Below are 25,588 nucleotides of genomic sequence, written 5' to 3'. Positions count from 1 at the left end.
TTGCTTCCTGATCCTTAGAGGATGCTTGGATTTAGTCCTTTACTATGGATTTTCCTTGCATTTTTTGCAGCTGATTAGGATGCTCTACTTAAGTTACATTTTATAGAACGTAGAAATGCTCTCCTTTTTTGTTTTGGTATCTGCTGTTTATTTAAGATGTTTTAACCTATGTTGTAAACCGCTTAAGAGTTTTGTTTAACTAAAAGCGGTATATAAATGGTTCAAATAAAAATGAACGAAGGCCATTATTCCTGTTGCTAAATGACGGCTGCACACCAGACCCAAGGAAGGAAACATCAGGGCCACTTTTTGTCCTCCCCTCCCACCCCTGGGGTACCATCCCAAAACACACCGAGGCAGCAGATTTAAGCAGAGGGGTTTGCATCTCACCAGCCACTTCCAAGGAAGAGACCAGAGTTCTTTACTCCCCTGGAATAGAGGTCACTACATATCAAACGATTAATGAAATCTGCATTCATGTGGATACAGGAAAAGGCAACGGGCTGGATCCACAGTAGCTGTACCATTGAAATCGACAAGTTCTCAAATAAAGTTGTGGCTACGACGTCACTCGTCGATTTCAATTCAACCTGATTTCAACTGACTAAGTCTGGCTGTATCCCAAGAACTGCATAGATATATACATAAGTTGTTTTCAGCTCAGGCACACGTTGCAAAAACCTATTTGAAGATGCGTTCTGCATTCTCTGGCAGGAGGAAGCACAGCTTAAGATGGCGTTTGCCATCCCTAGTTTAGGTACCTGTACTGAAAATAACTTACAATGTGAAAAGAAGCTGTTGATTGGTTCATTGGGGGTATCTTTGCAGTCAACCCAAATGTGTTCTGAGTCTGCTGAGCTGCTACACCAAAGACAGCCAATATGATGTGTGTGTCCCCCCACCGCCCAGGTGCTGTTGGACTCCAATTCCCATCAGCCCTGGTTACTCCAACCAATGGTCAGGGATGATGGGAGATGGCCCCCTCCAGGTATCTCTGTGCCTCACGCTGCAGCCCATGCCTTTCTGAACAATCCCAGCCTACACACCTCAAAGAGTGATGGACTCAGCATCTTCTGCTGTTTTAATTTTCACAGTCATAATTACATGGGGGGAGGGGAACAAAACAAAAGAAATACATCCCAACCGAAACAAGTTAAGCTTCACAACCAGTAAACCGTGTCAGACTAACGCTCCCCCGGAAGCAGCAGCCTTTTGTCTTCGGTTCCCCAGACATACGAGGCAAACCGCCAAGGGACTGGTGGGCAAAAGGCTCTCAACAGGACCTCCAGATATTCCTGGGGCCCTGACTGAGTGAGCCCACCTGGCTCAGCTCGAGGGGAGGAAACCTGAGAGGGTGTACACCCGCAGGCCGGGCCGCTGGTTCCTCACGTGGTGCCAGAGGTAGCGGGACAGGCGCCGGAAGCTGGCTCCACATGGGCAGCTGAAGTGGGCCGGGCGAGGGTGGCAGGAGCCGTGCCTGGCGAGGCCCGTGTGCCCTTTGAGGGACTTCCCACAGGCCGCACAGATGAAGAGGGCCTCCTCCAGGTGCTGCAGCTGGTGCCTCAGGAGGTGCAGCAGGCCACGGAAGGAAGTCCCGCATTCGCACAGGAAGCACCGCCCTCGGCGCCGGGGCCACTTCTGGTGGGCGCGGAGCTGGGATACCCGGCTGTAGCGTGTCCCACAATCGGTGCACCGGAAGCCCCACACAGTCCTCCTCCGTCTGGCCGGCTTCCGAACCCTTCTCCTCTTGGAGGCCCGCCGCCTGTGGCTGCTGAGGGGGCGGCTCACCGCCGCCATCTTGGGGCCCCTCGAGTCAGGGTCCACCTCCACCACGATGAAGTCCTCCTCTGCCGCCGCCACCACTTCGGCACCGTAGGCCTCTGGGCCAGCCCTCCCGTTTGCCTCCCACGGCTCAGAGGCCACAGGGATGCCGCCGCCCATGTCGTATTCCAGGTCCAAGACCTCAGGGTGGTCCCCCCCGGACGTGCCGGGGACCAGGCGGACAACCACGGAGCCTTTGGGGGAAAGGCTGGCGGTCGCCGGGGGTGACAGCTGCTTGTTTTGTTGACACGGGTTTGGCACGTACCCCGAGAACTGCACGGTGGCGGCCTGGGGCTCTTCCCAAGCCCCGTTCCCGTCGCAGGCCGGATCTGTGCTGTCCAAGGTCAATGCGTTCCCGTACGGGACGGTTATAAACTGCGACTCTTGGTGCAAAGGGACCAAGTGGAGGGTGGCCAAGTCCACAGAAGAAAGGTGAGGGTCCGGGTCCAGATACAGCGTGGATGCACCTTCCGAGGTCTTGATGATCACCTGCTGCATGGGGCTGGCCTCCGCTTGGCCGTCCATGACAGCACCCTGCTCGTCCGCCTGGAGCAGCACAGTCCGGAGGAGCGTGCAAGGGTTCTGGGAGACCCAGCTGGCGGCGAGGGCGGCCTGGTCCTTATTGACTCCGCCCAACTGAAGGGAGCTCAGGCTCACCGGAGCGTCCAAAATGGCCGCCTGCTCCTCGGCCCGGAGGAAAAGAGGCCGGAGGGCGTTGACGTTCCCCTGTCCGTCGAAGAGGGTGGCCTGCACCTCCGCCTCGTCGCCGTCCAGGATGATGATCTGGTTGTCAGCGTTCATGACCGCCGGCTGGAACAGGCCCCCCGCCACCTGGCCTTCCAAGATGGCCTCCTGCTTCTGCCACGGCTGCAGCAGGGCCACGCCGACGTCCCCGTCCAAGATGGCCACCGAATGCCCCGGGTGGGCGGGACCAAGCAGGCCCTCGGTGGGCGGAGCACTGGCAGCCGGCAGCTTCCTCTGGTGCTTGGAGGACTTCCGCTTGCCCGCCTTCTGGGACCGGGGCGCCTGGAGCCTCTTCAACTGCCCTGGAGCCTCCTGCGCAGCCGGCAGGCCGGACGCGCCTTTTGCTCCCAGCTGTGTTTCGGCGGGCTTGTAAACATAGGCGGTTTGGGAGGCGGGGGAAGTGGAGGAGGAGGAAGAAGAGGAGGAGCGCCTGCACCCCTTCCTGTGGCAGACCTTGATGCCCTTCCGCACCAGCTTCAGGTGCCACTTGGTGTGCCGGGCAAAGTGCTCTGGGTGCAGGAACCGCTTGCCGCACTCCAGGCAGCGCAGCTTGCGGGGCGGGGAGCGTGCGCGGGGCGGTGGTGCCGCGGGCTTCTGCAGCTCCTCTTGAGCATGGTCCTTGAGGTGCTGGGCGTAGTGCCACTCTTCCATGAAGACCTGCAGGCACTTCTGGCACTGGTGAGCGCCGAATGCCGGGCTCCCGGGGGCGGCGGGAAGGCTGGGACGCAGCGGGCAGGGGTACAAGGGAGGGATCCATTTCGCGCAAGCGGCCGACCGGGCGGAGGGGGAGGCTGGCGGGCGCTGAACTGGGAGGCGCTGAGCAGGCCGGGCCGGGCGCCGGGTGGGGAGGTAGAAGTTGAAATAGGCCTCCCCGTCGTCATCGCTGCTGGAGGCATCCAGGGTTTCCCAGGAGAGACAGTTCTTGGCATTTTCCTGGTGGTGGAAGGAGAAAGAGAGATGTTAAAGAGAAGATGTTAACACCAGACACCATTCCTGCTTACAGATGTAGGCTTTGGTGGAAGAATAGGACGTTGTTTGGAATAAGCTGATACAGGGGATCAAAGCTTCAATAGGGAATGGGACATATATAGACTGTATTTAAAAGAACACTGTAATCATTTGAGTTTTTTGGCAGGCTTTCAGTAACTCTTGCAACGTTACAAAGACGGTGGGTATTTTGGAGGGCCATATTGTGGAAGAACTATAATATGCAGTTGATTTAGACATATAAAGGGCCCACAGAGGGGAGGAGGGAAGTTGTAAGATTTGGAAGAATCTTGTTTGGTTTAAAAATTTAAATATGGTAAATGTGAAATTTATTTTGTAAAATTAATAAAAATTATTTCAAAAAAAATAAATAGAATGAGTTGATACAGAACGTAGCAGGCTATTAATATCTACATATGCTTAGGATAAAAAACTACATCAATTTATACAGGGTGAGTCTTTTAAAAGAGGCCCTGTGGAACGTGTACTCTGTGTCCATGGGGCCTTTTTTAAAGGACTCACCCAGTATAACGGTGTCCAAACTTCTTTCAAAGAGGGCCAGATTTGATGAAGTGAAGGGCCGACCAAAGAGTCAGCCAAGGTTGTTATCCTTTTTTAGGATTGAAGTTTAGGATTTTACCCACACGTTTTTGAGCTTTTTTAAGGGTTGAAGTTGTTAATGGTTTTTTGTTTTTTTTTAGGATTTTACCCCAGGAAATAAACTGCCATAGGGGTCGGATTAAACCGACCAGTGAGCTGGACTAGGCCCCCAAAATGGACTTTGGACATGCCTGCTGTATAATAATGCATGGGAGTATATTACAGTGCATTTTTGCATGTATATATATTTTCCCTTATACACATCTTTGTTTTTTCCCTCCTCTCACTTCTCCCCCTTTTTTTCTCCATCACTTTATTACTTTATAATTGAAATACTTTCAATAAAAAACAACAACACACCAGACACCATTAAGCATCACATGCTACAGACACATTTGTGCGCACGTCACAATTCCAAATTTGGAATGGTGGGAGGAGGAAGGGAACAGAAGACAAGTATTGAGCATTTCTCAATCCACTCAGCATTTCTCGATCTACTCAAGACTCTCTCTCTTAAGTTTCTAGCCTTATGGTTGCAAAATGCAAGGCTTGGTGGACTCTTGGGACACCAAGAGTAATTTTGTCGGATGGGATTTCTGGCAGCTGTGGGTCACTTGCTTTTCTGTTCTAAAACAACATCCCCAAGTGGTCAACAACAAAATCACAGATCAAAATAAAATCATCCAAAAAAAGTCAAACCAGTTATAAAAAGAGAAGTAAAGGAAGCAGAAAAAGGAGAAAGAACTAACCCAAACCAAACATGTTTTCAAGTAACAGAATGTGATTAGAAAATGAATGTGAGAATCCCAAGCTTATGTCTGAGATCCTTGGCAGAAAAACACCTTGACCCCATGGGCTCTCCTGCCTAGTTTTAGTAAGTCGTGGGGAAAAGCGAGGCTTCTGCTGAAGCCCGGAGAATGCCAAAAGTTTTGTATGGAGCGTATGATTATATATCAGGATTTATACTGCAATCCTATGCATCTGTGGCCATCCAGATGCTGTTGGACCCCAGCTCCTGCCTGCAGAAGCCCTTATGGGCAAAGGCCAGGGATCTGGAATCTAACATCTGGAGGGCCACAGGTTCCCCATTTAACCTCTAAAAGATTTGGGACGGAGAACACTGCCTAGTTCAAACAATTCCTGAATGATACACTAGCCCACCACCTTGCTGAAGCTAAGCAGGTCTGGGATGGATCAGGGCCTGGATGGGAGACCTTAAAGGAACCACAGGGATTCCACCTTCAGTTCCATCGATGGAAAAAAGGTGGGGTATCAATGTACGTAAATACAATAAACCATTTCCCCCTGAGAGTGGACTACTCTGCACACACTTCTGAAGGAGAGCAAGATAAAAACAAATAGGTTGAATCCAGCTGTATCCAAAGTTAGTTGCATTAATTTCCATGGTTATAAGTTAGTCCTGCCCATTACTTTCAATGGGCCTACTCTGAGCAAAGCCAACAATGGACTCAACCCAATATTTAGTAATGATATGCTTGTTTCTCAAACGAATCTAAGGTTTATTCTTGACAATCCTAAAAAGAATGACTGTGCAAAGCAAACCCAAGTTATCCCCATGTAAAAGATACAAGACAGTGACTTGCATTTAAAGGCTACTGCTCAAGTTCATTGTGGGGCAAAGATCTGCATCACAGGACTTCCAGCTCGCTGCTCATGCTCTTCACCACTATAAGCAACAAGGCTTAATTTAGGGTAATGGGGATTATTTAAAAACCAGAATATTTTTACTAGTACAGTGGTGCCTCGCAAGACGAAATTAATTCGTTCCGCGAGTTTTTTCGTCTAGCGAATTTTTCGTCTTGCGAAGCACGGTGTCGGAAAAGTTTTGGAAAAGCTTCAAAAATCACCAAAAACCTCAAAAAAGGCTACCACACCGCGTTCTATGAGTTGCTCCTCGAAGTCAAGTCACAACTGTATTAACGGTGTTAAGAAAAAGGAAACAAACTTGCAAGACGTTTTCGTCTTGCAAAGCAAGCCCATAGGGAAATTCGTCTTGCGAAGCAGCTCAAAAACCGCAAAACCCTTTCGTCTAGCGGGGCACCACTGTACAGTCATACCTTGTTTGCTTCACGTTGCGGCTTTTCGGGTTACAAACACGGCAAACCTTGAAGTGTTTACTTCTGGGTTCGCCACGCATGCATGCGCACAAGCCATCTGCACACTTCGCACATGCGCTCTATTGTGTTTCGCACACATGCAGTAGTGGCACTCTACTTACAGATTTTTCAGGGTGCAAACGGCACCCCGAAATGGATCGCGTTTGTAAGTAGAGGTACCACTGTATACTTGATGCTCCATGTAACCTTCTGGGTTAGTGTAAGGTAAACAGCTGGCAAACACACAGAATTTAGACAAAATGCAAGATTGGGGTGAGTGGGATAGTACAGAGAAGAGTGCAGAACCCCAGGTACCCTCTGCCTCTCATACTACCCTCATAAGCCACACGTTGGTGCAGATCTATAAAGACGAAGCAATTTGGGTATCCCCACACCACAGGGAGAAGAGCTGAGACCCTGTTGCATACCAAGTGCAGAGGCAGTTCATCCAGAGACCCATCTTCCGTCAGTTCAATTTCAGCTCCAACATCCATCCCTGCCAAGTCCATAGCGCCCTGAAATGAGGAGAAACATCTTGAACGATCCTCGCCTTCTCCTGAAAAATCAGAATTCACAACTGCGGGCCGTGTCATATGGGAAACTGATGCACCCCAGACAAGGAAATGGGCCAACCTGCTGAGCTTGGGACAGTGGGGAAAGGAGAACGGAAAAGATGACCATTTTGAGAGATCCAGCAGCACTTCTTGACAACTCATCGCAGTATGTGACTCCCAGTCTCCCTGCTGCGCTAGCCCTTAAGCCAGGGTGCCCCCTCCAATTGCTTTGGGCTACAACTCCCAGTCCCATCAGATGGGTGTTGTAGCACAAAACATCTGGAAGGAGCTTCAGGTTGGCCAAGGATGCCTTGCACTCAAATGGAAACAGAGCCATGCACATTTTAGGGAAGGGCCACAGCTCACTGGTAGAGCATTTGCATGAAGGTTCAATCCCCGGCAGCTCCAAGGAGGGCTGGGAGAGACCCCCCCCACCTGGAACCCTGGAAAGTCACTGCCAGTGTAGACTGGCATTGGTCTCAGTGGCCCACAAGCTTCTTCCAGGTGGTCTACGGCTCATCTGCTAAAACGCAATTAAAAACCATGCGGCGTCTGGCACAGCATGTTACAACTGCTACAGCAAGCAGGAAAATCATTAAGCGGTCCCCCAAGACCCTCTGCAATTTTCAAGTGGTTGGAGGGGCGGGGGAGAGATATTTAGGAATCACCATAAAAAATTCCTTCCAGTAGCACCTTAAAGACCAACTAAGTTAGTTCTTGGTATGAGCTTTCGTGTGCATGCACACAAAAGCTCATACCAAGAACTAACTTAGTTGGTCTTTAAGGTGCTACTGGAAGGAATTTTTTATTTTGACTATGGCAGACCAACACGGCTACCTATCTGTAATAGGAAGCACCAGTGCAGCAGGAGCTAGTTGGACCAATGACCTGACTCACTAGAAGGCAGCTGCTCCTGTTCCTAACCTAGGAGTTCTGGTTATGTGCCTTGAACAGCAGATCTGGCTGCCATTCCCACAATTAAAGCTCAGGAACTGCAGTTCACAAGCGTAACTCTGCAAAAACAAGGAGGAGACTGAATCCAGACTGTAGACTATCACTGGACCACCTAGCTCCTGCTGGGACAGCTGTATGAAGGTGTCCAGCACTAGATGGGCTCCTGCTTGCGGTAATGGTGCAGAGATCCTGGCCATGTGCTGCAGCTGTGTTTTTTTTTTTGGGGGGGGGGAATGGGACATAACAGCACACCATCAGTTGATAAAGCAGTGCGCATGCCACACAAAACGGAAACCCAGGCCGCCCATCCCTCTTTTAGCTCCACTGGGACCAGCAGAATGAATGGCAGAAATCCCCACCCTGGGTGGAATGAGACTCAATGACAGGCAGAGCCAACTAATCCTCTAGCTTTGTCCCCCCCCCCTCCTCCTCCCTGCTGAGAGGGCAACTCTGAGTCTGGGGAGGAGCAGGAAGCTGGCGGCCAGTGATTCCCCTTGGACTAGTAAGTAGGAAGGCATGCAGCTGGGGCAGGCTGGAGTCGGTGGGGCAGCGCCCCATTCGAGCAGCCCCCGCTGCGAATCAATTCCTCTTCTGCGTTTTATACAGAAGGGGCGAATCCAGGCCAGTTCCCCTTCCAAGCCCCGCCTAGCATCTAACCGCGGGCATTTTTTCTCTCCCTTGCAGGGATCGGGTCGCCTGCTGGCTGCGGGCGCGCCCCCTTCCCCCCGGGCTGCAAACTTGCCTCCTTTTGCTCCAGTTCGACCTTACCAAGGCGTGTCCCGCAGGCCTCGCCGCTGCTCCGGGCCAGCCCAGCAGACCCTCCCGCATGGTGCTCGGAGGGCGGCGCCCCGGAGCATCCGCAAGACCCCGCGCTCCGGGGAGAGCCCGCCGCACGCGACCTGCTGCACCGCGGCCGCTGTTCTTCCTATGCGGCGGCCGCCGCCTCCCCTTTTGCAAGGCGCACGGCGACCGGCCGGAAACGAGCCCGGAGGTTGCTGGGGAGGTGGGGGTGGCGACGGCGCAGAGGCTGCTGGTAGTTGTAGTCTTTCGATTCCTTTCCCCTTAACACTCCCAGCCAAGCGCTTTCGGGTGACCTGCGGAACTCCCTGCCCCGTGCTCCGTCCCTCAGCTTAATGGCGCCGCAGGGTCGCCTGGGACTCACCACCCTTCGTGGTCCCGGGGACCTTTACCCCCCCTCCAAGTCAGGATGCTTCAAAGCCCGTGGGAGCTGAAAGGCACCCTGCACATGCTCTGGAAGTACTTGTAGAGTTGGAAGGGACCGCGAAGATCGTGCAGAGCAACCCGCTGCGAGGCAGGAATCTTTTGCCCAAGGTGGGGCTCGAAACCTGAGTCTCATGCTGTGAACAAAGCTTCTTGGATGGGGCAGAGTCAAAGACACTCTGCACATGCTCCGAGGCACCCTTTTAGGACTGGTATTACCTATTCCAATCCAACTCTGAGCCCGAGCAAGGCTTCCGGGGGCGGTCTTTTGTTTTTCAAGGAACCGCAGGGCTGATCAGGCTTTACGAAGCTGTGGTCCATTCGGATTGAGGGAAAGGAAGGGTGTGAGAACAAAGCGAGCCTAACGTGGATAAGGCTGCTGCGAGTCTGGATCCTAGTTGGCTGCTCTTGTTTTCAGTCTCCACAGAATTCTTCTTCCCGGAGCGGTTTTTTGCTGCTAGTGTAGTATTGTGACACCCTCCCTCCCCAAAGGGGGCTCGAGGAGATGCGTGTGTGCCTTTTGTGAATTTCCACATTTGATTTGGATTTAGCTTAGATTGATTTAAGCGGGGATTCAGGCAAATGCAGGAAGAAAAAAAGTTTTTAAAGTGAAGACATGATTGACCTGACGCAGCCTGTAGCTCAGTGAGTCCCCCTACTCCAGAGTAAACGAGTTTATTGCACTGAATGCTGTATTGAATTAGGCAGCCAGGGGTCGTTTTTAGGTTTTTTGGCTACACACTTCTACTTATTTTTATGATCTTATTTATTAACACCACCAAAATACTCCCCTTCTGGCAAGTTCTAGTTAATAGCTGGGGGAAAGTTTTGTGTTGTTGTTGTTGTTGTTGTTATTGTTGTTGTTATTATTATTATTATTATTACTACTACTACTACTATTCTTTTCTGCTCCAACCATTACACGCCACTACCATTCCAGGTGGGAAGCCCCGCCTACCCCATTCGCCCTGCCTGGCCTTTTGCCTCGCTCTGGTTTCTCGCCCCGCCCCCGGAATGAGATCCATCTACGCGTGGTCTTCGGATTCTGACGCATGCGTACAAATGAAACTACTTCCGCAACGCTGCCTAGGCAAACGAAAGGCTCCGAAAGCAGCGCTGCAATGCACACACTTGCCGCAGACTGAGCATGCGTCAATCCAAAGCCAACGGCGCTCACCCGTCCCCGGATCGAGAAATGACGCCCAGCGCATGCGCGTTGGCTCAAGCAACGGTGGCCGATGAGGTCCGCAACCCTGCTACCTTCCGAGATGCGCTGATTCGCAGGACCGCATTCCAACCGGCATTCAACGAGGTGTTATCGCCGCCTAAGGCTACCTTCTGCCTCAAGGGACGCTCGGAGGATCTCTTTCCCGCGTAAGCGAGGCTGCTGGCTTTTACCGCCCCGCCGCTCAGGTATTTCTCTGGGACGGAGTGGGTAGTTCCGGGTTTTGCCCCAGTATCCATGCGCTGCACGTTAAAATGAGTTTGCGGTATCCATCCGCTGGTTGTTGGATCTTATTTTCCTCTATATCCCTCCGCTGTATAAAAACCGAATTATATGAGTGTATCCCTCCCCCAATTAATATAGTCCCTTTGCTTGCCCACCCCCACCCCCCGCCCAGAACAACAACCTATGGTTAGACCTTGCGTAGAAGCTATGACTTCAGACCTGGAGACTTTCCCTGTAAATGGAGGTGGTTAAATTAGTAAGTCGTGAGACACTCTGCACATGCTCAGAAGCCTTATCATTTTCATGTGCCTCCCATGCTCCATTTGTACTCTTATTTATTTATTTTTAAGCAAGGCATGTTTACTTTGCTCTTTGTCCCTACAAGCTTCTCTTTATTTGCATGGAAACTTTAAGCGGACTAAATCCGTTTCTCTTCCTCCAGGTTGCTAACTCATCTCCATCTTGTCCTCTGCGGCTGCCTGTTGAGGTGCTTAATGGACAGCTATAATGAGCACCGCAGGGTTGGTTTCTCATGTTTGAAACGAGATCCGGGAAAGCTGCTTTACATTGGCTGTGTTCAGACATTGCAAAAATAAAAAGCAACAGCAACCATGGTTTACTGTGACAATAACAAGCCTCCCCTCCCCTAAGGCTGGTATAGCCCTTGTTTATCTCCCAGCGTGGACATAAAGAAGCTTATGCTTCATGTTTTGATCATCCACATCATGCCATATTGTCCACGTTAAGCTCAGCGATGGTGTGTTTGAAACAAAGTCACTTCACACTGCGGCTTAGGGAACTAGCTTGAGTTTCAGCAAACCATAGTGACCTCTACATAGTTTAGGCTGCAACTGTCACCACACCCAGTGCTCATGGGAGTTGTAGTCCAGAACATCTGGAGGGCATCAGGTTGGGGAGGATTAAACATAGTTTGGACGTAATGCTGAAGCCAAAACTGGTAAATCAAAAACTAGAAGCAAAAACTCCTGATCTTCTCGTGGCTATCACTGGGAGGGAGGCTAGGTTTATTCCAGCCATGCTTACTCTTGGCTTAGCTTTATTTTGTCTGGATGCAGCCATTGAGACAGATGGGTGTTTAATCTAGGCCAGTAACCTTAAAGTAATTTGCTGATCCAAGTCCCACTTTTGATCCCAAACTGCAACATAGTGCCAGGTTCAACACTCCCTTCCTTGCACTTGGTCACCTTAAAGTGCAAGCAGGGCCCTTATATTTTTAATAATTGCATGGAGGAGGGAATTTTGATAGGTACAGAGGAGAAAATGTTGCGCCTACCGGAATGTATACAGCGCAGCTCTTTAAAGATCAAGGAACATTTACAAACATTTATATGACGCTCTTCAGCAAAGCTTCCAGTGGTTTGCGAAGCCAAAGAAAAATTCTGAAATCAAAACAAAGTGCAATAAAATTACAGCATGCTAAATGCATTAGAAATCCTAAGAGAATGGAAATGCTTTTGCACGGCATCCAAAAGATAACAGTATTGGCACTAGGTAGGCCTTGCTGAAGAAGGGAATTGCACAGGCAGGACACTACCCCTGAAAATCCTTACCTTGGATGACTGGGGGCACTTGTAGAGAGCCTGCAGATATCCCTTTAATACAAGGACAGGTTTGGTACAGGAACAAGGCTTCCTTCAGCCTTGGCATCTTATCACCCTTCCCCTGTGCACATCTGCTTCTGTTTCACAGCATCGTAGAATAATAGAATTTTGGAGTTGGAAGGGAGACCAAAGGTCATCTAGTCCAACCCCCCCGCAATGCAGGAATCTCAACTAGATCATCCATGGCAGGTGGCCATGCAGCTTCTGCTTAAAAACCTCCCAGGAAGAAGAGTCCACAACCTCCTGAGGGAGATTGTTCCACTGTCAAACAGCTTTTGCTGTCAGAAAGTTCTTTCTGATGTTTAGTCAGAATCTTTTTTCTTGAATTCATTGGTTCGGGTCCTAGCCTTACAAAAAACAAAACACCACCTTTAAAAAGCAACAACAGTGGTGCAACTCACCCAATGGGTGAAGGCAAATGATCCAGCCCAGCGCTGAGTGGCAGCCGTTGTTCTTAAGTCCTCAGGTAGCGTCTTTCCTAGTCCTGCCTTCGTGTTTGGTTAGTTCTGACATGGATGAAACCTGAGGCTGCTCTGCTGCTCTTGCTGAGCTGTGAGCCCACCTTGGAGCAGGTTTCAGGGCCTGAGGCCTTTGAATTATGGCCCAAATTCCTATATCTCAAGAGGTATGGATTATGCCTTGGGAAATGGATGGGTAGGTTTGTGGTTGAAACTCAGTCAACTGGACTTTCAGAGGCAAGGGAAGAATATTCGATTCCAAGTTGTACTTCTGGTCTTCTGGTTTTGATGACTGATAGTTTACAGAGGAAAAAGCAGTTCCCACTCCCTGTTGGTTTTTGGAGCATTCTTAATAATCAATGCGTGTGTGGGCATTGCACATGCTGCTTCTCAACATTCAGTCACCCCCCAGCGTGACCAAGAAACAACCCAGTGAAGGGTTGTTCAGGTACGGTAGGTATAGTTGAATCCAACCCACAAAGGCTTCTCAGTATTGCCCTTGATCTGGAAAAGGACACCTTCTTCTATACACATATTTTACACCTCAGCCACGTTCTCCCAAGCTGAGACCCCAGGCAAAGGACTCATGATCACAATGTAAATAGGAAGAGAGGCCTTGGCAGAGAGAGCCCTTTTCCTTTCTCTGCTCTATGCTTGCATCTTTCTGACCCTTCCCCAAAACCTTCTGTTTGAGTGTCTCTTAGCATCCTTGCAGAAACAGGTGACAATTGCTGTTTATGTACTCAGACTAAAGTTTGTTTCTCAGACATTACTATTATTTATTCAGCTTCTTAACTTGTCTTTCCGCCTCCCAGGTCCTGCTTCCACATGTCCGAGTCGGGGCACAGCCAGCCTGGGCTGTACGAGCGCCGTCGCCGCTGGAACCGTGACAAGGAGCTGGGTCACCAGAGCCTGTCTGGGCCGGGCCGGGATCGTGACTACGTCCCCTGGGATCGCGAGCGAGACCGGCGGGTAATTTCCACGCTTTGGCTGCGGTGGGAATAAGGTGAGGGAGCGACGTAGGTCCCCAAGTTGACCCTGTTCTACTCCTTGTAGGACCCAGTGGAAGAGCCGGTGGGAACCGTGATGCAGAAGACACCCATCATCCTGGCCAAGCCACCTGCAGAAAGGGTAGGTTGGGAGACAAAATGCCAGCATGCTGTGGCCTGATGGGCCTTAGTCCCCTGCTCAATCCCATGGTTGCCCTCCGAAGAGGCCATTAAGAGCTCCTGTGGCTGCTCTGGCTTGCTCCTGAGCAACAGGCTTGCCAAGCAAAGCTTAGCGGAAGTTATTGATGTTTTCGGTCATCGACAGTTGATATATAATAGAAAGCTTAGAGGTTAGCAGCTAGGGCTGGGCTATTGTTGAGTTTATCATTTATTTATTTTTCATTTCTTGTATACGGCCCTTCAGCCGAAGATTACAGGGCGGGGGGTGGGTAGGTGGGGGCCATCGTTGCTGTTGTTTTTTGTGTCTTTATTTTCGATTTTGTGATGTGGGAATAGTTTTGTGTTTCTTAATGTTTTATTTGTTGTTTACTTTTGTTCGTTGCAGTTACTTATTTCCCCCATGTTGTCAGTCGCCTTCAGCATGGTTTGAACTGTGCAGAGGTGGGGTGCATATAAAATTATGTACTCTGATCCACTTCCTCGAGAGGAGTATTCTATGGACTTCTTAGCTGCCAATTCTTCCTTTCCTTACCTCTCTGTTTGAAAAGGGATTGGGGAGAGAGAGAGAGATTCCCTCTTCTTTTAATTTCATCTTCTCTGTGTGAATTTCCCTTTTAGAAGTTACATAGGGTGAGGTGGAGGAACAAGGAATCTGGAGTGTAGACACTCACAAGAGAAGGGACTCCTCTTTTCCACCCCGGCTGTTTTAGATAGCACAGAGGTCGGGGTGTGTGTCACATGCCCAGCTCTGGAAAGGAGGCAGTGTTGCATTTCAGCCAATGAGGCTGTGCTCCCGTTTCTGGCCGAGAGAGATGTTGGATTTCGGCCTCTGTGTCCTCAGCCTCTGTGTCCTCACAGTCCAAGGGGACCCCAACCCCCACTCCTGCTCCAGCGCCTGCCGCCGCCCCGGCCATAGAGAAGCCCATTGTGCTGATGAAGTCACGGGAGGAAGGCAAAGGTCCCGCGGGGGCAACGGAGACGTCCGCTCAGCCCCCCGCTGCTGTCGCCAAGGTGGAGAAGGAGGGCCAGCGCCCCACGCAGCCGGTCTACCAGATCCAGAATCGGGGCATGGGCTCAACTGCACCCAGTAGTGTCATGGACCGTAAGTCACGAGAGATGGCAACTTCCCGGAGGTGTAGCCTCATTGGCCTGTTCCAGACTAAAACAATGTAGAGACTTTGGGTGCTGCAAAGGCCAGCTGTGATTAGGAGAGAAGGGGCATGGAGGAAGTTATAGGGCCCAATGCATTGTCTACACGCTGCATCAAATACAGTGGCACCTTGGTTTAAGAACAGCTTAGTTTATGAACAACTTGGATTAAGAACGCTGCAAACTCGGAAGTAGGTGTTTTGGTTTGTGAACTTTGCCTTGGAATAGGAACATGTTTCACTTCCTGTTGAGGGTTGTTTCATTTGTAAATTGAGTCCCCCGCTGCTATGGGAAAGCACGCCTTGGTTTAAGAACGCCTTGATTTAAGAACGGACTTCCGGAACGGATTAAGTTCGTAAACCAAGGTACCACTGTAAAATTAACCAGTCTAAGGCCCTGATTTGTAATAAACTCGCATGAGAAACAGAGTGCTAAGAAGCACCCCTGCCAGTCAGGTATGCAAAGCATCTCAAGAGTGTCCCTCTTTCACTTCTCAGTGTAAGGTTCTAGTCCACTGTGTCACCGGGCCTCGTGAAGTGTGCTTTGGTGAATTGGCCAACATAACTGAATACAGTGGTACCTTGGTTCTCAAACTTAATCCATTCCAGAAGTCCGTTTGACTTCCGAAATGTTTGAAAACCAAGGCACAGCTTCTGATTGGTGCAGGCTCCCCGGGAACAATAGCCGACAGCCGCATTGGATGTTCGGCTTCCGAAAAATGTTCAGAAACTGGAACACTTACTTCCGGGTTTTTGGCATTTGAGTACCAAGGCGTTTGAGAACCAAGGTACCACTGTACATCCAGCACTTTGTGTGGCCACCCAAAATAAAGGCACCGGCATCAACCCGAGAGGGTGACAATGCAATCCGATGCACATCTGTTCAAAACTATAAGTCCCGTTGAGTTCATTGGGGGTTAATCTGAGGTAAGCGTGTAAAGGATTGAGTCCTGAGTTAAGATGCCTAGATAAGCCCTCGCACAACAATGGACTGACACTCTGGAATCGCCAGCAACTCAGAAAGTTGCACCATTTCTGACCTGGTGTCCACTCCATTTGCATTGCTGTAGGATGGTGGTGGGGCTCTGGGCAGCGTGTTCACTCCTCTCCCAAGTCACTGTTGCCCACTCTCTTGCGTGCTTTGCACATTTGCCCAGAGGAGTTGCCACTTGTCATTGCTTGCATACTCGAAAGGGGGTGACCGAGCAAGCAGTGATAGGAAGAGGAAGAGTGGCAGGACCAGGAAACTCCGGAGGGTGGCAAACGGTACTGTGGGCCTCAGCAGATGCACAGTTATATCTGTCCCTGATACTGGCCCTGTACTTACCGAGCAAAGGGAGCTCCAACCTTTGCGAAGTGCTGTTAAATGGGAAGTCCCACGCATTGTGCTAGGCACCAATGGAGAAATGTTGCACATATCCTCTCTTGGGTGTATGTGCTGTGCCTTCACTTTTAATCTGGCGGTGGGGTGGTTCCTAGGTGTAAAAAGTTTGGGGAACACTGTGCTAGTCCCTGTGACTGGGGACGGATGGACTTGGAATTGTGTGGGAATGTCTGGCGAAAGTTCAAACAAGAAGTAGGGCAGAGCAGAACTTGGGAAAATCAGACTCGCCTTATGAAATGCCATTGCTGTTCCTAGAAAGAGCTGCAATATTTAATGGGGAGTAAATGGGACTTTTGAAAGCTATTAATGATCACTGCCTGTATTTTGCTTATGGGTTATTGGAATGACTTCACTGGAATGCGTTGTTTTGTTCCGTTAGGCCATTTTCACTTTTTTATAAGCTGTCTGGCAATCTTTTTTTATTTTTGCATTAAACAGCTAATCAATTAAATAAATAATGATGCACTTAACCTTTATGTGGGACTTATCACCTGGCCCCTGTTGACCTCTGACCCTCTTGCCATTCCAGCTGTGGTTGGCCAGGCCAAGCTGCTAGCCCCGGAGAAGATGAAACACAGCATCAAGCTGGTGGACGACCAAATGAACTGGTGTGACAGCGCCATTGAGGTACTGTGAAAGTCCAGGGGCTTCCTGCTGGCCATCTTTCATCTGCACCCCTTCCTCTTCCTGCAGCTTTCCTGCGCTCCCCCAGTAATCCCACTTTCTAATTCCTCGGCCCTTGTTCTGTGATCAAGTATGCCTGCAATGGGGATGGGTTATTTCCCTGGGAACATTTCTCTGCGCTGAGAAACGATGGTAACAATACCTAGATAATCCCTCTCTTTGAAACTCCTGTGATTTCTGTCCTAGCTGGCTATGTTTTACAAGTGTTTTTTCCCCCTCTGTCCCACATTAGTATCTCCTGGACCAAACGGATGTGCTGGTGGTTGGAGTGCTTGGACTGCAGGGTACAGGCAAATCCATGGTGATGTCACTGCTGTCCGCCAACCAGCCTGAAGAGGATCAAAGGTAATTTGGGGGCTTGGCTCAGGGGAACCTTTAACCACAACTGCAGAGTCAGACTGTTTAATGGGTGATGAAGGGTTGGGTGATGAAGTTGAGATAATGAATAAGGAAAGTAGTTGGGGAGACTTCCTCTGTTGGGAGATCCTCTTAGCTGTTTAGGGAGTGGGGTTGCCTGACGATGCAGGGCAATGCATCTTGGGCATGCTGAAAATAAAGCTTTGAAGATTATTGCCTTGTGATTTTGATTGGCTGGAGGCATTACTTGAGGCTGATGTAGCGGTACTAGAAGCCTTAAGCCAAATAACTGACCGATTCAAGTCAATATGTAACATTCATCCTCCACCTCCTCTTAATGGTTTTTATCCCCTATCTCCTCTGCCCTTAAGGCTCCTTCATCTGTTTCTCATTTGTGTACTTAGAATCTTTCCTTCAACCACCTTACCTCTGAGATTTCTGCCCCTTAGATTCTCTATATCCCAGAATCTCTTTCCAGCCCCAAGTTTGCCTTGTTGCCGTCACCATCAGTTTATTCATTGCCTTCTACGCAATCATCTCAACGTGATATACAGTCATGACAGTAAAAACAGTTAAAACACAGCCTCATGAATCTGTTCCTGTCCCCAGTATCTAAATAAGATTATAATCCCTGCTAAACTGACAGCTTTTCTTTCCCTCACACTGACATGTGTGGCTGCAGACATTTTCTCATCTTTTTTTCTTTTAAGCACTAGGAATGATTGAACATTGCATGCCTTCGCACCAGCTCAGCCAGTCAGTGATCAGTCTTCACTGCCACAAGCGGAATTCAATATAGATTTATCAACTCTGCTTTGTCTTTCCTGCCAATCCTTTCTTCCAGAACCTATGTGTTCCGCACTCAGAGCCAGGAGATCAAGGAGCGTGGGGGCAACCAGACCAGTGGCATCGACTTCTTCATCACCCAGGAGCGTATCATCTTCCTTGACACTCAGGTCTCTGCTTTGGTCATTTTTCTGCAATTGCCTCTGACTATCTTTGGAGAATTCTCCATGCAACTTTCAGTAGACCCTGGATGGGTTTAAATGCCAGACCTCCATTGCCTTGCCCCAAACACCTTTGGTGAAAGATCTGTTTGTTTTCGTTGTGAGATTGAAGCTTATTTAATCAAGGCAGCTAATCTTTAAGGCAGTTTATAACACTTCTCTTCCACAAGACATCTGTTCCCAGAGTGTGGGAGAGCAGGACAGAGTAGCTAGTCCAGTCTGGAGAGCAGAAAGTGATCCACTGGGTTTGTTAGATGGGGTACAAGAAAGGAGAGATTGGAGCTATGTGAGTACCAAATTTGTTGAGCATCTAGGTGAGTGAAGAAAGACAAAACGGGTAAGAATATGAATTGGTCACGTTCTCAATTCACAGGATATAATGTTTCATCCATGAATTGTTGAGAAGGAGGTAACATCGTTCAGTAGGAAAACCTAGTGTCCTAGGAAAGGACTAGCTTTAGCTAAGAAGTGAGGACTGACAACAGGGTAGCCTCAGGTTAGAAATTAGGGTGAACAAAACCCTCCAAAGGTTTTTTTCCTTTCTCTCCCTCTCTGTAGCCCATTCTCAGTCCCTCCATTCTAGATCACTTGATCAACAATGACCGCAAGCTGCCTCCGGAATATAATCTGCCTCATACCTACGTTGAAATGCAGGTAGGGACCATTTGTATGTGTCGGGTGGTGGTGGCAGATGTGGATGTTAGGGAATAAGCTGCAGAATCTTCACCTGGCAGATGATGGGGGTGAACCTCCCTATAGAGACAGGTAGCTCCCCTGTCCCTTTGGTCCTCACAGTGCTAAGGCATAAGTGAAAACAAAGCTGGAGAAATGGGGAATTCCTGCCCTTTTCAAGCCAGCTTCCTGGCTCAGTTCTGTTATTTTCTGTAATCCTTAGAATATAACTCGCCCTCAATTCTTTTTTCATTGGCCTTGTCCCTTCAATAAACTCATCTGACCCCATATAATGCCAAAGGATGTTTCCCACCAAAAGTGCGGCTGGTTTGGAAGCATGGCACTCTCAGCACAGGAGCAAAGGTGTCCTTTGGCCTGCATTCTTGAGAGCATGCACAAATCAAAACCTTGTACCCTGAGATCCCAAGCCCTGACCCGTCTCCTACTCATATCTGCTTTCCTTCCAGTCCCTCCAGATTGCTGCTTTCCTCTTCACTGTCTGCCATGTGGTCATCGTGGTACAAGACTGGTTTACTGATCTGAGCCTGTACAGGTGAGACATGCTAGTCACACAGCTGTAGGAAACAGAAGAGTCAAACCAAAGGCCCTAGGCCGGGCTTCCTCAAATACGGCCCTCCAGATGTTTTGAGACTACAATTCCCATCATCCCTGACCACGGGTCCTTCTAGCTAGGGATCATGGGAGTTGTAGGCCACAAACATCTGGAAGGCTGAGTTTGAGGAAGCCTGCCCTAGTGCCTCAGGGTCAGGAGTTAAGCCCCTTCGTTTTTCTGCTGCCTAAGCAAGAGGGCTGGGCATAATCTTTCCCTTCAAACCTGAACCTGAATTCTACATTTGGGTAGCATGCAGCTTGTTCCCAGAAGTGGTGATTTTGCTACCTCTATAATTTAATACAAATAAAGCATAATTTCTTTTGCATCTGGGAGCTGCAGAGAGGTGCCATCTATACCGGACGCTGAAGATATGACCCTCTGGGCACTGGGAATTTTACTCAGTCGCTAAGATTTCATTAGGCATTGGATTTGGGTGTCTTTTAACTGGAGATTACTAGACAAAATATAGGACCTCATGTTCTTTATATATGCTGTTACCAGTAAGTTAAGAGAATTGATAGATTTCAGATAAGCACTAGGAATTCCTCATTTTGTTTCCTAAGCTCTGAAGTTGTGCGGGTATATTTGAAATTCCAGAGATTTCAAAAGCTAAATTGCAGGGCTGATCTTGAGGAAAAATTCGCAGTCTTGAGAATGGATTTTTTCTTTTGGTGACTTTCCTGTTTGTTGGTACTTAAAATCCTTGAGAAAAACCCAGTATTTCCGAAAAGTCAGTATTTTGCGCTATACATTTTGAAGCGGTCTTGACAAGAGGAAAAAATGTTTGTTTTGTATTGTAACTTCTGAGTGTATGTCTGATAGCGATGGGCTGGTTGGGTTTGGTCCATTTCAGACAGTACAGGGATATCTGTTTCTGTGGGTACTAACTGGCCATCTTAATGCCAACCAGTAGGTGCTAGCCCAGTAGCTCTGGATGAAAGAAAAAGAAAAATGCCTCTTTCACCTTCATGCTTCTGTTGCCATCGTTAAAGCTGCTCCAGCTATTTGTGTGCTCAGAATTGGTATCACTTTGTTTCCCTTGCAACAGCAAAAATTTTAAAATGGCTGGTAGCAGAAAGATCCTGCCGTATTTCCATTCTCCACCAGAGGTGGGACAACGTCTATTCACACGATGCTTCATCTTCCTTATTCATTGCAAAATATTATTCCTAGTCTTCAACCGCTGCTGGCTTTTTGTTGCAGGTTTTTGCAGACAGCTGAGATGGTAAAGCCCTCCACTCCGTCTCCCAGTCACGAATCCAGCGGCTCCTCTGGCTCGGATGAGGGCACAGAATACTACCCGCACATTGGTACGAAACAGCATAAGCACGTCTATTGGGCTGGATCAGTGGCCTGTCCCATCCTCACCCCAGTATCCTGTCTCCAAGAGTGATTGCATCTGACAGGGTCCTGCGATGGCCTACAGCCGACACGTGCTCAAAGGGCCTCCCTAAAGAAAGATAAAATTATTTCTGGGTACTCCCAACAAAAGCAGCAACTGGCAGCCAGGCATAGCAGCAGTTCTAATTTTCCACCAGACCCCCCAATTCAGGGCATCGTGGAAATTTAAGTGGCCTCTAGACATTTGGTGCTACCTGGATCACAACCAGACAATGTCCCACCAGTAAAGGAGGGAGACCACCAGAGAGCTCTTTTTCCTGGGCCTCATGACACCTGGAGCTGGCCCTGGGATCTGGAGTGGGCAGTGGGGTGGAAAGCAAAGGATGGTGGGGGGTAGAGGCAGAGACCCAAGGGCCGGAGAAGGAATGGGATGGTGAAAACAAGGGGCAAAGCAGAAAGAGGCCACCGACGGCATCTTAGTTGGCGTTTCCTTGTTTCCCCAGCTCTTCTCTTGAAACACAGCTGAGGTTCCCCAAGCTGCAAGCTTGTGTGTTTATGCAGCGTCCTTGTAGACATGGCAAAATAACGCCCACAGCGGTTAACAGCTGCCAATTCAGAAATCTGAAGAGACAACTCCTCTTCATTTGAGCGCCACAATTGGATGAAGTTCTGGTTTAGGGTGGGGGTGGCCCTATTTATTCTTATTTAGATTTGAACAATTGGGACAGGCACATTTAGGACTTCTGTAAACCTCTCTCTCTCTCTCTCTCTCTCTCTCTCTCTCTCTCTCTCTCTCTCCCTAGTTTTTCTCCAGAACAAAGCCAAGAGGGAGAACTTCTGCCCTCGGAACCTGAAGCAGATGCACCTGGTTATTGACAAGATTATGATGCACTCTCACCTGAAATATAAGGGTAATGTGCCTTTTTCCAATCTATTTGAAAGGCCAGATTGTGGAGCTTAAAATAGCTAGAAGATGAAGCCTGCCGTAGGAGGCGATGTAGAGACTTGGGCTTTCTCATACATACCAAATACAACAGGTTGCTGACCCAGTGGGCCAGCAGGCAGCAATGACTTCCTGGCTGCCACCTCTTAAGCCCTGGAAACCCAGAAAATCGTATTTCCTGTTATCTCAAGACAGTTTGTCTGCTTAACCGCACTGTTTCTTTCCACCAGGCACCCTCTCCATGCTGGAATGCAACATATTTCCTGGCCTTCCTCAAAGTTACCTGGACTCAGAGGTCAACCTGTTCTTACTTCCATTTATGGACAGCGATTCGGATGATGCTCTGCCCAGGGCAGGTGAGTAGCTGGAGCTGTGTCTCCAGCCCTTTTGCTTGATATTTAAACAGGTAGAAGGGCTGAAGCCCCCACTGCCTTCTGCCTCTGGGCAGCTTCCTCTTCAAACTGGTCCCCAACATAAATGAATCCGCATTTAATATTTAAATCACCATGTGAGCAGGTAAGGGATGCATGCTGATTGACTCAAGCAAGAGAGCAGGGCTGGTGCTCAGCAGCCATTTCTGGTATTTTGATTCATTATGAGTTTGTATTGAATGGCATTGTTTGCTGAACTCGTTTTCTGCTTTATTTATACACTGCCATGCTTTAGATATGATTACAGCGATTGCAATGTCTGCTGATTTTTTTTATATTGCTACTGCAAGCCACCTCGAGCACAGCGTTGTTGTTTGAAAAGGCAGATACAAATACTAAATCAAAACTGAAAAAGAGAAGCAATGCACAGCATCAGTCCTACATCAGCCTTAGAAATGCTTTCACCTGCCTACCATTTTCTTTTTCATATGAATTAGCTGCAGGTGGCTCCTGGGTGGAAGATGGGATGGGGATGGCAACAGGCTTAGCTCTTTTGTGTTTACATTCTGGTGAAGGCTCCAGATGCCCCAACGGATGGAGTAACCTGCCTGTCTTCCTTTCCTTTGCAGCCCCTGGGAGCAGCCCCCTCTTCTCCCTCCTGCCTGGGTACAAGGGGCACCCCAGTTTCCAGTCTTTGATTGCCAAGCTTCGGAGCCAGATTATGTCTATGTCCCGGCCTCAGCTCTCCCACACCATCCTGACTGAAAAGAACTGGTAAGAGAGAGAGAGAGAGAGAGAGATATTTTGGTGGTTGAAGTAGCATAGGAGAATAACTTAAGAGGGGTCTTAACTTGGTGGGTTGCAAGGCCCATTGAGCATCTGATCAGCCATCCATTCTCGTCAGGCAAGTCGCTCTCCCCGCTAATGATTTTATGTAATTAAATAACGTTCCAGCTTCCCCATCTGGCAAAGTATGCTTCTGCTTTCAAAAGCTCATGTCACAATAAAGCTTAATATTGATGGTGCTAGGTTACCTTTTGAGTTTAGCGAGTTAATGTGTCATCGCTTTATGTGCTGGCAGATGCCTGCCTTCCACGAAGCGTGACAAATACAGTGCCTTTTGCACCACCCAGTCTTGGCTGGTTTCAGACGGTGGTTCAGACCCCAGATCTGAGCATCCTGTTAATAATTTCCCTCGACCCAAGGTCACCCAGCTGAGCCTGTTACATAGGGGAGGAAGACATATTTTGCATCTCTGTGATGTCCACACCAAGAAAGGTGATACAGACCAGAATCCCATTACCAGCCTTCTGGTCCCCATTCTCTTATCTTAAAAACAATATTTTCTTTCTTAAAACAATGTTTCTTGACACAAAACCACAAAACCTTAAGCTTATTGCAAAGTTATAAAAGCTCAAAACAACCAGCACCTATCACAAGCAGTAAAACCACACTTCTAACAAAGCCATAAACTTAAACGTGTTGTAAATTACTAATTGCTCCCAATTAGCAAGAAAAGTTTGTTTTCACAGAGATAGGAACCTGTGCATCAGACTCTTTAACTGGCAATTCTGAGATGCATATACTGGACATTTTGTGATGTCTAAAAGTACCGGTATGTTATTCTGAAGACTTCCGCTCAGAACAGAGCAAAAATTGCTGTATAAGGTGTACCTCGTCCTTTGAAGTGGCTCCATCTTAACCTTTTCATGTGATTTAAGAGGATTTTAAACCTAGGGGTGTGAGAGTCAGGAATGCCTCTACTAAAAACACAGTGTGAGTTTCACTGCATAATGAAAGCTGCCTCACTCCTGCGAGTGTGCATTCTCTCAGTCTGTTGTGCACTATATAGATCATCCTCAGGAGATGCAAGAGGTAAATTTGCCATAGTAAATGGAGTTGTGGGCAGCTGGGTAGCGTTGTGAGCCACAGTGCATTTTAGAAGGGCCCCAGTCACCCTTACGTAGGAGTGAAAAGCCTGCCCTTCTCCTGTTCTGGTATGCCAGAGAAAGGGCTGCCAAATTTCCTTTGCATGCAGGCCCACTGCACAAGTGGATTTTCAGATGTAAAATCTGCCTTTGAAGAAGCACATTTTGTATATTAAAGCAAGTTTCTAGCTCTCCTGCACACAGAATTTTAGAAATAGGATGTGGCTGACAAAAACTTGAAAACCTGAGTTTTGTCTATGTCAGGCATGGATTCTCTACCCTGTTTTCCTTCCTTCCTTCCTTCCTTCCTTCCTTCCTTCCTTCCTTCCTTCCTTCCTTCCTTCCTTTCTTTGTATGCCTCGGATTTCTGGGGTTTTTGTATCTTTCCAGTGTGCTCCTTCTCCCTTGTTACTTGCTTCCAAAAAAATTAACACAAACACACACACACATATATCTGAGTATCTGCCAGTTGAAAGTAGAAATAAATAATATACGTATGCAGATTAACTTGCCATAACATTATGGGTATTGTGAGGCTATTGTGGAACAGAGCAGGTAACTCAGTAGGACCCAGTTTGCCTCTGGGCTGAAGCTGACTGCCATGTTCCTTTCCCTCTCCTGGGCAGGTTCCACTATGCAGCTCGCATCTGGGATGGTGTGAAGAAATCCTCTGCTCTCTCCGAGTACAGCCGCCTGCTGGCCTGAGCGTGACATCCTCGCATTGGTAGCTGCCAAACATCAGCCAGGCTCCCCCCACCCCCCGAGCTGGGTGGGCCAGGGCATCTGAGCCGGCGTCCAGAGGCACAAAGCGACGTGTGTCTCCCAGAGAGGGAGCTGTAGGGGGTGGGCACTAGCCTTCCTTCGGTGATGCTATGCAAGTTTCAAGGAGCAGAAACACAGGATTGGTGTGCTGTCCCTACTGGGCCACCGTACTGCCTGCCGCCCAGCATGGGTCTTGCTCCGTGTCTCTTAGGGCTCCGATTCCCACCTACGTGCAAAGACGGGAGAGCTCTGCATGTCTTCTCATGGGCTGCGACTCCCTCCAGAAAGCAGAAGCCAGTGTAGGAGTTATGACAGAACCACCAGTAACAACCTCCTACCCTTCTAAGCAAGAAAAATAATATCTCTGTAATTGCAGTGGTGGATCAGAGCAAAGGTCAGTGGGGAGCGAGAGTTGTTGCTTTGTATATGTTGAGACAGTACTTCCCCGTAGTCGAGTGTGTTGCTCATAACCTTCCATTTTGAGGGACGTGGACCCCGACGCATCTCCCCCTCCTCAGGTCTCTGCCCCTTTCCTCGATCCAAGCCTAGCTTTCTTGTTCCTGCAGCAATGTGAGTTAAGAGTAACTTCTCTTTGGGGAATATGACATTCTTGTTTAATAAATTGTTCGTCCCGTTTCACGTTGTGTGTCTTTCCCTCCCAAAAAACTCCGGACTGCCTCC

General features: G+C 48.9%; 2 protein-coding genes across 7 annotated transcripts; one reads left to right on the top strand and one right to left on the bottom strand.

The window, feature by feature from the left end:
• Window positions 1-1,058: 1,058 nt before the first annotated feature.
• LOC309537093 (uncharacterized protein) lies at window positions 1,059-10,392 on the bottom strand. Of its 4 annotated transcripts, none has more exons than XM_082231575.1 (3): window positions 10,259-10,392; window positions 6,698-6,784; window positions 1,059-3,498 (listed from the first exon to the last, which is right to left on the bottom strand). In XM_082231575.1, the coding sequence occupies exons 2-3, from the start codon at window positions 6,776-6,778 to the stop codon at window positions 1,327-1,329; spliced, it is 2,253 nt and encodes a 750-aa protein (XP_082087701.1). In that variant the 5' UTR covers window positions 6,779-6,784; window positions 10,259-10,392; the 3' UTR covers window positions 1,059-1,326. The 4 variants fall into 4 exon arrangements, with proteins under 4 accessions (XP_082087701.1, XP_082087699.1, XP_082087702.1 ...); XM_082231573.1 differs by lacking the exon at window positions 10,259-10,392 and adding an exon at window positions 9,957-10,159; XM_082231576.1 differs by lacking the exon at window positions 10,259-10,392 and adding an exon at window positions 8,520-9,827.
• SMG9 (SMG9 nonsense mediated mRNA decay factor) lies at window positions 10,237-25,546 on the top strand. Of its 3 annotated transcripts, none has more exons than XM_082231716.1 (14): window positions 10,237-10,411; window positions 13,344-13,500; window positions 13,585-13,659; window positions 14,556-14,799; window positions 16,759-16,856; window positions 17,146-17,258; window positions 18,115-18,226; window positions 18,836-18,931; window positions 19,417-19,502; window positions 20,766-20,872; window positions 21,707-21,814; window positions 22,077-22,202; window positions 22,847-22,991; window positions 24,772-25,546. In XM_082231716.1, exons 2-14 carry the CDS (start codon window positions 13,357-13,359, stop codon window positions 24,848-24,850), a joined length of 1,533 nt encoding a protein of 510 aa, XP_082087842.1. In that variant the 5' UTR covers window positions 10,237-10,411; window positions 13,344-13,356; the 3' UTR covers window positions 24,851-25,546. The 3 variants fall into 3 exon arrangements, with proteins under 3 accessions (XP_082087842.1, XP_082087843.1, XP_082087844.1); XM_082231717.1 differs by lacking the exon at window positions 10,237-10,411 and adding an exon at window positions 10,612-10,704; XM_082231718.1 differs by lacking the exon at window positions 10,237-10,411 and having other exon boundaries at window positions 13,444-13,500; window positions 14,539-14,799.
• Window positions 25,547-25,588: the final 42 nt, after the last annotated feature.

This window comes from Podarcis vaucheri (assembly GCF_965113315.1).
Source record: "Podarcis vaucheri genome assembly, chromosome: 7".
Lineage (NCBI taxonomy): Eukaryota > Metazoa > Chordata > Lepidosauria > Squamata > Lacertidae > Podarcis > Podarcis vaucheri.
The sequence above is the reverse complement of the archived record's forward strand: the minus strand, read 5'-3'. Positions and strand labels throughout refer to the sequence as shown.

Excerpts from the sequence above, each read along its gene's own strand:
- LOC309537093 (XM_082231573.1), bottom strand. The coding sequence starts at position 10,052 with ATGCGTCAGAATCCGAAGACCACGCGTAGATGGATCTCATTCCGGGGG. Across the intron at positions 6,785-9,956 it reads GGCCAGGCAGGGCGAATGGG|GGCGCTATGGACTTGGCAGG; the intron begins GTAGGCGGGGCT and ends TCCTCATTTCAG. Across the intron at positions 3,499-6,697 it reads ATGAACTGCCTCTGCACTTG|GAAAATGCCAAGAACTGTCT; the intron begins GTATGCAACAGG and ends TTCCACCACCAG.
- SMG9 (XM_082231716.1), top strand. The coding sequence starts at position 13,357 with ATGTCCGAGTCGGGGCACAGCCAGCCTGGGCTGTACGAGCGCCGTCGC. Across the intron at positions 13,660-14,555 it reads CCAAGCCACCTGCAGAAAGG|TCCAAGGGGACCCCAACCCC; the intron begins GTAGGTTGGGAG and ends GTGTCCTCACAG. Across the intron at positions 22,992-24,771 it reads ATCCTGACTGAAAAGAACTG|GTTCCACTATGCAGCTCGCA; the intron begins GTAAGAGAGAGA and ends TCTCCTGGGCAG.